Source organism: Podarcis raffonei, chromosome 10 (assembly GCF_027172205.1).
Source record: "Podarcis raffonei isolate rPodRaf1 chromosome 10, rPodRaf1.pri, whole genome shotgun sequence".
Classification (NCBI taxonomy): Eukaryota; Metazoa; Chordata; class Lepidosauria; order Squamata; family Lacertidae; genus Podarcis; species Podarcis raffonei.
The window spans coordinates 44,137,710-44,150,164 of NC_070611.1; the positions used below are offsets into that span (position 1 = coordinate 44,137,710).

At 43.5% G+C, this 12,455-nt stretch overlaps 1 protein-coding gene across 6 annotated transcripts in view; it reads right to left on the reverse strand.

Annotated features, from left to right (window-relative positions):
- Positions 1 to 373: 373 nt before the first annotated feature.
- GRIN2B (glutamate ionotropic receptor NMDA type subunit 2B) overlaps positions 374 to 12,455 on the reverse strand; it is a 274,219-nt gene continuing 262,137 nt past the window's right edge. For all 6 annotated transcript variants that reach the window (XM_053404817.1, XM_053404821.1, XM_053404820.1 and 3 more), the window contains 3 exons: positions 11,573 to 11,760; positions 10,801 to 11,039; positions 374 to 8,451 (listed from right to left, as the gene is read on the reverse strand). In XM_053404817.1, the coding sequence (XP_053260792.1) occupies positions 6,553 to 8,451; positions 10,801 to 11,039; positions 11,573 to 11,760 (2,326 nt within the window). In that variant the 3' untranslated portion in view covers positions 374 to 6,552. The remainder of the gene's footprint in view (positions 8,452 to 10,800; positions 11,040 to 11,572; positions 11,761 to 12,455) is intronic.

Sequence of the window (12,455 nt, forward strand, 5' to 3'; positions counted from 1 at the left end):
TGAAAGGGTTCTGCTTGGAAAAGAGATGCCATCTTTAGATGCCCAAAATCACACATCCACAGCAAGAGAGCAGGAGGGGGTGAGGTGACAGCCAAAGAAGCAGAGTAGTCTGAACAAAAAAATGAGGTACAAAACCTCAGAAGAGATCTGAACACACTTCAGTAAGGTGGGGTTATGGTCAGATTTGAACATGGGAAGTGAGGCTCTGACATGGGTTTTACGTAGAAGATCCAGAATAACAACCTGCTGTGTAGGAGGGATGTTAGAAAATGGCTTTTCCTTGCAGAAGAAGTGGGTGAAGAAGACTCTTGAACAATGTCAGAGAAAGACACACATATCAAAATGGTGGATGTTACTAACATCCCAGGAAAAGGAAGGGACAGTTTTCAGAGGAGAGAGAGGGGGGAAAATAAAGACAGACAATCTAAGGAAAGGGGTAGCCTGGTGTTTCAAACATATAATCTCAAACATGTAATCTCTAGCTATCAATACATGTTCTAATTAAGGAAACTATTAACACCCTTTTCCTCCCCACCCGCCACCAGCCCCCAAACCTCCCCCAACATGAGTCCCTTTCTTAGCACACACATAGAACATCCAGATAAACTTCCCAAACTGGCAAAAGCAACCACTGAAACAACTTCAAACACCACAGACCAAGGAAAACCACAACTCATAAGTCAATTCCCCCTTCCCCATGCCTTTGCTTAATATGGAAATACTGTACATATAAAAAAATTACCCTCTTCCCCCAACCTGAATATAGCTGCTGTAATTAGCTCCTGTACATATGTACACTTATATTTACATATAACCGCAATCAAATAAGCGGATGATATATATGGCACAACATGAATACATAACATTAAAAACAATGTCAGGAAATGTTGCATTGTTTCTGCTTTGATAAAATGCTTTATTGTGACTAAAAGGAGTCAAAAATGTTTGCTGAAATATATTGATTTTGATGTTTGAGATGTGTCCATACATACTCAGGCTTTTTGCTGAAGTTATGTGAGACCTACATATATATTATTCAGCTTTTTAGTATGTGGTGTGTGTGTGTACACACAAACACCAGTGTTTATGAAAGAAATGCAGTTAACTCAGTATGGAATAGGTCGGACCTTCCAAGAACTTAACTGTGGTATTCATTACAACCACTTTTGATAGGTTAAATAAATTAAATTATGAATAACTGATAACACAGATTTTATCTTGAGCCCAGTTCAGATGATTGAATTGGCATGATGGGCTTGCTGACCAAATGGATCCAGCTCGGTCTGACATGTGGTCAAATCGTTGCATACCCCACAGCTTCGCAGATGGCATGACATGTGAGCTGGGTATGGTATTAAGCTTTACCACGGGCAGACCTGAACCTGGATCCACTCACTCCACCAATTCATCATGGAGGAGGGCAATTTAATTTGAAGCTTATGGGGGTGCCCTTTGTCTATGCCCCTCCTTGGCTCACTGGTCTATCACCAAGCTGGTCTGGTTGTGTGAAGTGATCTTCAATCTTCATAGCACTGCTTTGTTGTTTTTAACTGGACTTTGCTAATAGAGAATATTCTAATTTTGTCAAGATGTACTCTACACTAATTCACATTATTGTCAACAATAAAGGGAATTTGGTAACATTCAGAGGCTGGAAAGGGCGGGCCTTCAAAGTATTTAAAATAAAAGTTTTTAAAATGTGGTGGTTTAGTTTGAAGTTTGTCTGGATGGGTGCCAGAAATGGAAACCCATCCATAATGAAAATGATGCTATATGTCTGGATCTATAACTGGCGGTTATAACCCTAACCAACTTTTCCAGTGGTGAGGGTGTAGGGAATATTAAGAACAGAATTATGGCTTGGAAGCCTATTTGGCTACAAACTGGAAATAAGCCCTTGGGGGACAAAGCTAGTGTCCCACTAATTACTTTCTTCATATTCGAGCAGCGTCCAGAAGTAGAGTGGACGTTTTCCACTTGGACAGACCTGGTATGTTCAATATGTAATTGTAGGGAAGCACTTATGGGAGAGGATGCAAAATGCAAGCTTGAGGGGTTGAGGTCCTCTTCTATTGTTGCCAGGAACTTCAGGGCCCGATCTTTCAGGTAGCTTCATGCGCATATATCTGATGGATGTGATGGAATGAAACCAACACAAGCCCCATTTGGGAGCAGGTGGGCAATACGGAGTACAATCATGAATATAGGCTGCCAGCTCTTTTGGACAAGAAGGGATACGGCCATGCTTGATCTAAGCAAACTCATGAGGCATACATGTTTGTTCTGACAACATCCTGGAACAAAATAGTTCCTCTGTGCAACTAGCCTCTGATTATCCTAACGATGACTGTATTTAGGAATGATGTAGATTTTTATTAAAGGAATTTGAAGAAGAATTCCCAGTGGCAGGAAGTGGGTTGTAAGAAACTGCCGGAATACCTGTGCCCAAATTGGGATTGTGTTGGATTTTGGCAAGAATGAGAGATACTAGTTGATTTACATGTGCAAGGGAGTATGGGGTGGGGATGGAGAGGGGCAGTATACTTTTAAAAACCTGTAGATTAGTGCTGATGCAGGGACAATCCATTTTCTTTGATATGTTTGTGTCATGCATAATACCCCACTCACCAAATTTATGGAGCACCACACATTATGGCAGGATATAACATAACATAACATAACATGGTGTATTGCTACATTGGCAGACATACCACCTCCATTAAAGAATGCCAGAATAAGTGGTCCGGCAGCATGCCATACTAATGTCTAACAGCATGGGAAGTCTGCCATTCCCCCACCCCACCCCATCTTTTCCTCCTTTATACCATAACATTTATTACATACATATTGCCATGGCTCCAGAAGTATGAGCATTTAGAAAGTATTTCAATATATCCTCCCAAAAGACATTAATGGCAAGATATGCCAGACTGAAAAAAACCCCATACCAGTTACATTATGTATGTTCCGGTACAGAACCACTCACCCATGCAAAACAAACACCCTTAGTTCACGGTGGGGGGGGGAATCAATGTTATGAAATGACAGAAATATTAGGAACACACCCCATTTTTCTAAGAGGAAGAAGAAACTGGGTTTCTGAGCTGATAAACATTCACTTTTGTTGGCCTCTCGTACAAAGTCTCATGTATTTTTTTGGCAAGTTAAGCAACCAACATCACAGCCTCCATTCTAGCATAAACAGCACCTGCTGCTAAAATTTCCTGTTATGTTCACTCGATTATTTTTAGTGAAATAACACTCGGAATTTTAAATTACAAAATTGTAATCAGTGTTCCAAGAAGTGTGTGTGTGTGTGTGTGTGTGTGTGTGTGTGTGTGATCCAACCAACCCTTTCCCTCTTGGTCAAATTTCAAGAGAAAGAAAAATGTATGTTTCAAATGAAAGAGAAGGGGAAAGAAAGCCAGAGGCTCATTTCCTGTGTCAAGGGAATACACAAGACACCTGCAAATGGATTGTTGTTGAAAGTCCTCCAACATTTCCTGTTATCCTTAAGCAGACAATTTTCATACTCTGTGCACACAAATTAAAATTTGTAAAGCACTTTAATATTATCAAACCTAAACACTATAAATGTAAACATGTCATTCAACGTTTAAATTGAGCTAGGGTCAGAGAAAAAGGTTATAAGAAAATGTGAACCATAGTGAACCGTCATCCAAAACAAAGATCTGGAATCATTCTGAGAGTTCAGTTAGCATCTTTTTGGTTTGTTTTTCAGTTTAATTTTCTCCGAAGTACCATTCTCAACTGTATTTGGTTTCAGCTGAGGGATGGGAATACTGACATAGCTGCCAAAGGCAGGCTTAATCAGTAGGATCAAACCCAGCTGCTTAATAAACCTTAAGAAGTACTAGTAAACTGAGATTTCCCAGTCCCAAGGTTTCCAAGCCAACATTAACTTTGGAGAAGTCCCTGTAGTGTTGGGTGATGACCTAAACTGAACATTCAAAATGATGGTTTGCTTCATCACCAAGGGAAAACAGCACAATGCCCAGGACCCAGATTCCAGAGAAGGGTTATGGTATGGAGTTTAGAATCAAGCAAGGGAGATATAGTGTGCTTCCATTAGAACATGAAAGCCCTGCTAGCAAGGCTAGAGGTGATCTAATATATTTTCGAACCATGAAGAATAAAGGTGGCAGGTGTGTAGATAGAGGTATTCAATGCATGCAGTTTTCTCTCCTTCTCCCCCATTTTTAACAGCCTGGGCCCACATCAAACAACTTCCAGACACATCGCCTGAAAGTTGCAGGGGTGGGAGGACAACCTAAAATCCCTCTTCTCTCCAAACCTGAATATTCACAAGAAGAGAAGCACTAGTTTGTACAAAATGTAATAGAAAAGAAAACCATATTTACAAATGAAATGAATGCCTTCTCAACTGCTCTTGTCAGAGGGTTCACTCCATGTTCTGCAGACTGCTAAGCAAGCATTATTTTCTTTACAGGAGAAAGAAGAGAGGAACCAAAAGGCGTTCTACTCCTCCAACCATAGAGAGGGCGTCCCTCCTTCCATAACTTGCTTAGTAAATCCAGAGGAGGTGGGGGAATCCCATTTCACAAAATGTTCAGGCCCTTCCTCCTGGCCTCTGCCTACCAAAAAAACAAGGCCTTCAGTTGGCTTAAATGCAAGAAAGGTATTAAGATAAAGCCAAGTAGGGTATGGTTGGAAGGATACACGAGAAGAGAATCAGCTGCAGGAAATGTGGCTCGAAAAAGAATGGCTGCTTCCAAAGCTCAGGGCCTGTGCCTGTCCATGCGTTCAGTTCTACTGCAATGTGCCCAAGATAGCCGAAGAGCACTTTTCACAGTCCTTTCCAGTTAGGAAAGCAGAACAACAGACCCATGAAAAAGTGAGGTGCTTTGCCACATTTTTGGGAAGCAACAATGGACCTGTTGCCCTTACCTGAGGGTTCCTGCTGTAAACGAAACAATATCGCTTCTAACAAGTGTCTCATTTTAACTTGCATTTACAGTTTTTCCTCCTTAGTAGCCAAACTGCTGTTATCAGTACTATATGCACTGAGGACAGGGCCAGAACAACTCTCAAGATGCTAAGTGATACCACTTTTGCACTTTTGAACCTGCTGGTCCCCTTCACAACAATATTCCCCACATCTTTCCAACTCTGCTCTCCAGTCGTCACCACAGCATCTGTAGGATCTGATGATTCATCTCCTCATGCCCTGTGGAAGACAAGCCGTGTATTTCCACAACACTATAATTATCAAATATAAGAATATATTCAATAAATACACATATACACATGTCTGAGTTGTGCTGGCCCTATTCCCACCACCACCACCACCGCCTTCTTCCACTTTCTACTCAGAGGAAATACAACATCAGCAGAGAAAGCCTTTCCCTTATTCATCTTGCTCGTGTTGCATGATATGCTAGAGGAGGGAGCAATGGCTGAGCCTTCTCCCTGCCAGATTAAATTCATCAGAACAACTGTGGAGCTTGAGTTGCCAGCCCTGCTCTTCTTTTCATTCACTGCCCTTTATGTTCCCTTGCATTGGAAAGGTTTGCTCTGCTGGGTTTGTCTACTAAATATCGTAGCGATAAGAAACTCATGTTGTTACGATGGTTCGTGTCAATTAATTTTCACATTTAAGCTTGTGCATAAACCAACCCATATTTGATATTTCACCATTTCAAAATTAACAAGTTGTTCATGAGTAGCACAAAACCTGCAACAAAACCTCCCCTGGGACCCCAACATTTGAATTTTCCCAAGACTTTTGCTGAAAGTTTCACTGGCATTCGCTTTTATCATTCCAATTCGTCTTTCAGAAGTGACCTCACTGGGTTACTGTTGACTGGACTACTGGCTAGATCTGCATACATATCAAACCTCCCCTCCCCCTGGTAAATATACCAAGATTTCAATACATTTTTATCTTCAGTATATATATATATGTATATGTATATATGCAACTCCATATTTCAGCCTTTAACCCACAGAGTCTTCACAAAAGAACTGAATGATTTTTTGCATGTAATCAACATAAAATGCATTAAGTTGATCCCACACTATTCACGTCCCATCAATTTTGCTTAAAAGTACATATGTAAGAAGACCTGTATCTTCTTCATGCCCATTCTATCTCTTCCATTCTCCGCCTCAGGCCACCTTCTCGTATCTGTACTAACCATCACAGTTTGGCGCCGAGAAAACCCCAAACTCTGCGGCTATTGCTCCTACTCGTATGCTGGCCTCTCCTCAACCATGCCTTTGCCTTTCCCAACTGTGAAAACACAAGCTAAGCTACTAAGCTCTGACATGTGATGGCCAGGAATGGAACTGTGAGTGGAGAAATGAAAAGAGATCATCGGGGATGGGGGATCTGGGGAAAGAAAGAGGTGGCACTTCGCATCAGCGCTGCCTAAGCAGAACTCCAATACTCCACAAAGAAAAAAAGAGTAGCAGAAGAGTAGCAAATGGGAACTAGGTCTGAACCCACCACCTGCCCCTCCCACACGTTGCATTTCCAGCACCATCCCCTCCCATGCTTTTCCCCATCACTCAGACATCAGACTCAATACTGGAAAGTTTCTCATAAACATGCCCGTTGCTGGAGCCATTGAAAGCCCTGGGGTTTTTGTTGTTAGGCACACAGGGGTTGGACTGGTTCCCTATACAGATGTCCTTCTGGAAACGGGCTGGCACAGCCCCATGGAGGGCCGAGACCACCGGCTTGTTGGTGGTGACAATGGCTCGGAAGTCTGGCCTGGCCTTGGGCCCTCCTGCCACCACAGGCTGCCTGAAGAAATAGGATTTGCTGCCGTGGAGCAAGCACTGGTCATCCCCAAAAGTGGGGATGAAAGGGTTTTGAGTGACCCGGTCGGGGTAGAGCGACTTGCTGAGCATATAACCACCACTAATGCCAGGATTGTTGTGGTGGTGGTGGCTGGTGGCGGGCACTGAGGACTTGTTGTTGGCAAAAGTGGACTCGCTGGCTGGCATCTCAAACATGTGGGCATAGGGGCTTCCCTCCAAAAAGCGGCCCTTGTCCTTCAGGCTGACGCTGCGGGGGGCCAGGGCGGCGTCTTCCTTCTGCAGATCCACAAAGGTGTCGTAGGAGTGCTGTCGGCGTAGCTTGTTGCGATTCTTCTTCTGCACCTTGGAGGCAGAGTTGGAAGGGCTCTGAGGATACTTGGTAGTGGAGGTGCTGGTTGCCACGGGCACAGGAGCAGATGGCTGATCCAGCTCTTGGAGGGAGTTGTCCTCACTGATGTCGTAGAGGTTTCCGGCCTTCTTGCAGGCTTCACACCGGATGCATGGCTGGCGGGTGGAATTCTGCCCCACCACGGTCGGAGTGTAGTTATGCAGCTTTGATGGGCAACTGCGGCAATAGTTAGTGCCAGGGCGTTCCTCCCAATCGAGATTGGTGAGGTTTTTCTCCCATGGCGCTGGTACCCCACTCACAACACTGTGCTTGTGCTCATTGTTTGCTCCAAACTCCCCCGACCCGTGTTTGTGGTGGGTCCTGTTAGTACATGTCCCTGCTCCCCCTATAGTGTCACGCTTGAAGTCATCTCCCCGCTCTTTATAAATATCCGTCAGATCCACATGTTCCCAGTGTGGTGAGTTCTCCTTAGCCCGGAACTGGTCCAAATAGAAATCCCGTAGCCCTTCCTTGTCCCTAAAGTAGCGCTTGTGGTCAGGGGAACGGGGACGCCGGCGATAGGCCAGTTCAATCTCATCAAACTCTCTCCGTGACTTGGCCGAGGCTGGCCGCTTCTTTAGACTATCTTTATACTGCTGTTTTCGCCGCTTTGCAGCGTTGCCCTCAATGTTGCCATAAGTCACGGTATGAGTCGATATGTCCGAGACATCTGAACGGATCAAATCGTCGTGTGCCCCTCCACCGCTGTATCGGTCACTCTTGAAAGACAACTTGCCATAAAGGTCACCTAACTGGCCATGTTTGGCCGGTGGCAAACCGATATCTAATGGCTTCTTACTGAGAGATCGAGGCTGTGCGGAGAAGGGTGGATTATCACAGTCATACAGTCCATCGATGGAGCTGGCGCTCCCTATGCTATGGGGGCGATGGTGGTGATGATAATGGTCTTGGTAAACATTGCTTTCTTTCAGCTGCAGATTACCAAAGGTCCTTTCCACCTCACTAATATAATCACTGAAGAGGTTTTCCTCGCAGGGGGGGTTGTTATAAGACTTGCAGTCAGAGTGAGTGAAGCTACGGCGGTGCTCAGAGATATCGTAGACAGAGGATTCGCGACGGATAAAATCCAGGGCACTTTGTGGTGAGCCATTGACACCTGAAAGGTTTGCCATGTTCTTTGCTGTTCGGAGCAGGCGCAAAATGTTGGAATGGGTATTGTTCATGGTGGCAGTGGGGGAGTTCATGGAAGAATGGCGGTCCTCGATAGCCACTCCATGGATGCAGCTGTAAATACCCTGCAATGGGGGAAAGCAAAGGGAGGTTAGCAGAGGAGCATTCCAGCAGGGGAGAGGCAGAGCTTGGAGGACTGAGACAAAGAACCTTGTCCTTTGCTAAATAGGATCCTCAGTGGGATATCGTTGGGAGATGAGACAATCTAGACATTATCATAATGGTTCTTCCACTTTTAATCTTCCTCCACCTTTGCCCCTCTATCCCTTGCCCTTTCATTATTAAATTGAAATAAATCTAGAAATTTATTCAGACCTTTATTGAAGTGGTTTGGTTTTTTTAGACATGGTTGCAGATGTTTCTTACAGATCAGATGCTCAGAGTGCTGTGGTCAGGAGTACTGTTTAAGGGTTACACCTTAAGCACTAGCTGCAGGATTTGATCACTGTTTTCCAATGCCCTGGTAAGCGCTTCAGACAGTTTGTAATCATGCACATGAGATTATTCTGAATCTCCAACTACTGCAGATAGGCCATTAGACAAGCCTTTGATCCACAGCACTTGTTTACATTTAGTTTCCAGGCATGATTCAAGGTGATACTTCTTACTTAGAATACCTAAAAGAGTCCAACTCCTTCCTTTGCAAATATTCTTTAGCTTACAGATTTTGGAAACGGGTCTGAGGAAACATATAACCAGTCAGAAATTTGAGGCTGTCAGGACATGACTTTTAGAGGTACAACATATTGGTTCACTTGGCACAGTTTCCTGACCCTCTGCATAGCCTCTAGTCATTGTTATTCATCTTGATTACAGACTCTGACCCACAATTGCTGTATGAGTTCCAGCTCTTTCTCCCTAGTCCTGATAAAGAATTGTATAAATTAGGAAGTTGTACAAAATAGATTTTCCCAACCAGAATTATGCTGTCTTAATACTTTGTCTGAGTTTGACTTTTCTGGTCAAAGAATTCCGCATTTTAAAAGCATCCTAAAAATGGATCAGAGTTTTACAATTAAGAGCCTAGTCTGTTAAGCAAAGAAAGTAATGATGAAAAAATCCACATTTTAACAATGAACATTTACATTGTCACCTCCAAATCATCTTTAATCCTAGGAACTCAAACTGATGAATTTATTAAGTAAAAGGCAGCTTATGCAGGAGCATCTGATTCCTTAGTGCAGCATCACACAATGTAATAATATTGGCTGGGATCTGTCAATGCAGCCTTGTGCAGTTCATAATCTCTAACTGGACAGAGAAATGAACTTTCTTGTATGTTTTCCACAGCTCACGAATTGGAGTGATAACTAGTAGCAGGGCCTTCTTATTGGTGGTGCCCTGGCTATGGAATGCCACCCCTCAGGAAGTTCTGCTTGCCCCTTAATTGTTTAGTGTTTGCTACTTTGAAAACTCATCTCTTTCTGCAAGCATTTGGAAATAATTGGATTTTTCAGGCTCTGATCTAATGATAGCTGCTGTTTTAATGTTTTTAATGTAGTAATATAATTGTGTGTTTGTGAGTGTGTGTGTGTGTGTGTGTGTGTGTGAGAGAGAGAGAGAGAGAGAGAGAGAGAGAGAGAGAGAGAGGCAGACAAACAATTTGTTGTGTAGCTATTGTATGCTGCCATGAGATTGTTACTGCTGAAGGGAGATAAAAAAAATCTACTAAATAAATAATAATATTTGAAATAATGAAAGGGAAAGAATTCTGGAATTCAAGGAAATTCATACAGAAATTATTTGCTAGAGAGAAAGTTTCTGATCTAAGTGTCCTTTGTTTCTGTCAGTAAAATCTACTCAGAAACATGGAAGGGGGGAGTTACCTAAAAGTCAGAGTTCTACACAATGTTCTGCTCCAAAGAAACCCCCCTTCTTGTTTTGAGTCTTTCATTATGCTTCTCCAAGACATTTACTCTGAAGCAAAGCTGAAATAGTGGCCACTCCCCCATCCCGAACCAACACTTGAAAAAGTCTTGCTGTACCATTCAGAGACCAGGTCCTGCCTTCATCCAAGCTCCTCTTATAGTGCTACTTGAAACAGGTGGCTTCCACCTGCTGCCTGGCAAGGATGCTCTTGTTCTTTCAGATAAATTACCAAGAATTACAGAAAACCTTTTCACACCTTGTTGAAGAAGTGGCTGAGGCCACGGTCCCAAGAATTTAGATTCTCCCAACCTTTCAAAGTTCCATTTTCTTTTCCTAGATTTTCTCTCTCAAGGCCAAATGCCTCTTACATAGAGGCCAGAAATGACAGCCATAGGCACAAGGGGAAGTAATGAGAAAGGCTAGTTTGAGGTCTAGAAGCATAGTAGATAAAATTGCTGAATAATAAAGCTCCAGGCCTGAGTTGGCTTGGATGGAGGGAACGGTCGTGATGGTGGCTTTCTTTCCTTGAGGCTGAAAGTACTCACCCTGCTGATGGAGAAGACAACGCCAGGTTTGCCAGAGCAAACACCCATAAAGCAGTGGCGGAATTGCCAATAAAAGAGATGTTCACAGATGAAGGTGATGAGGCTGAGGGCCATGGCTGCTCCCAACATATAGAAGACTCCGGCCATGTTATCAATGTCCAGCTGGCTGCTCATTACCTCATTCTTCTCATTATGGCAGATGCCAGTGAGCCAGAGAGCTTCTAGCTCCTCCATCTCACCTGGAAAAAATGGGTGGGAAGGAATCAGAGTGAACAGTGGGTGAGTTTTAAGTGCAGCTTTTCCTCTCATGAGCCACTATTTAGAAAGGAAAGGTGCTGCCCAGGGCTTGTTTTTCAGCTGGAACTCACTGGAGCTCAGTTCCAGCACTTCTCTGGTGGGCGCCATTGCCATTCTAAGAGAACAAGGGAGGCATTCATGGTGAGTTCCGGCACCTCTTTTTCTAGAAAAATAGAACTGATCCTCCCTAACCCTCCAGTCCTCGAATTTCATTTCCACTTATGTTGGATTTACCTAGCCGGAAAACTATACTGGGGCAGTGGGGTGGGTCCACATGTAAACTTCTTTTTAATAAATAGCTACAAAGTAGAATAGCCACAATACACCAGAAGTTCATAGTACGGGTGAGTAACAAAAAAAATGGTAGCATTGCTGCTGACTAGTTGTTGTTGTTGTCTTAGCATTAGTGGTAAGTAGGGGATAATAGCTTCACTCAATGGAGACACACTCCTAGTTCCTCATCCAGATCACTTACCATCACCAAAGAGCTGTAGGATTGCCAGATCCACTTGCCGCTTCCAGCCTGAATTCTTCTGGATGGCAATGCCGTAGCCCGTTGAAGCAAAGACCTTCCCACTCCCAATTGTCACCAGCTTGCAGCCTTCATCTCTGCCAGCCATGTAGTTTAGCACAGCTGCATCATAAATAAAAGCATCCAGCTTCCTGCATGATGTCAAGAAACAAGAGAGAATGAAGTAAAGAGAAGAGTCTGTGCAGACCTAAATCATTATGTGATGCTGAAGGAAGTTGAGAACTCCCATGTGACCTCAGGTAACCAAACACAGAGGAAGCCAGGCTGAACAATTGCTTGGGCACAATCAACATTGAGATGAGGGCAAGTTGTAGCATCACCACACAAATCCGCAACATCTTCCAATGGATCTAAACAGGGTGCTAAACTGTAGCTCTCCAGACATTGGTGGATTGCAGCTCCCATTAGGCGCAGTCAGTATGGCCAATGGTCAGAGATGATGGGAGTCTAGCAACATTTGGAGAGCCACAATTTAGTTAACGTTGATTTAAAGATGCCTATGCAGCCCATGTAAACCATTTCATTTATGACTGAACAATGCTTTCTTCTTCAGTTTGTGAATTCAGCAGCATTCCTACCACAACTATGTTGTGAATTAAGAAAGCAAAGCAGACCATTTCCTCAACCAAGCAGCTGGAAAGATAGCATTAACCAAAATGTAATTACTCAAATTAGCTTCAGCCAGGACCCCTGCTTATGGGAAGAATCCCATAGGCATCTTTAAAGATGACAAGTGGTTAGGAGATCAAGTTATGTCTCCCTATGAGGGCAGTAACTTTAGCTTTATGGGGTCCCACTAACCTCAAATGAAAGAAGAAAAAGAATC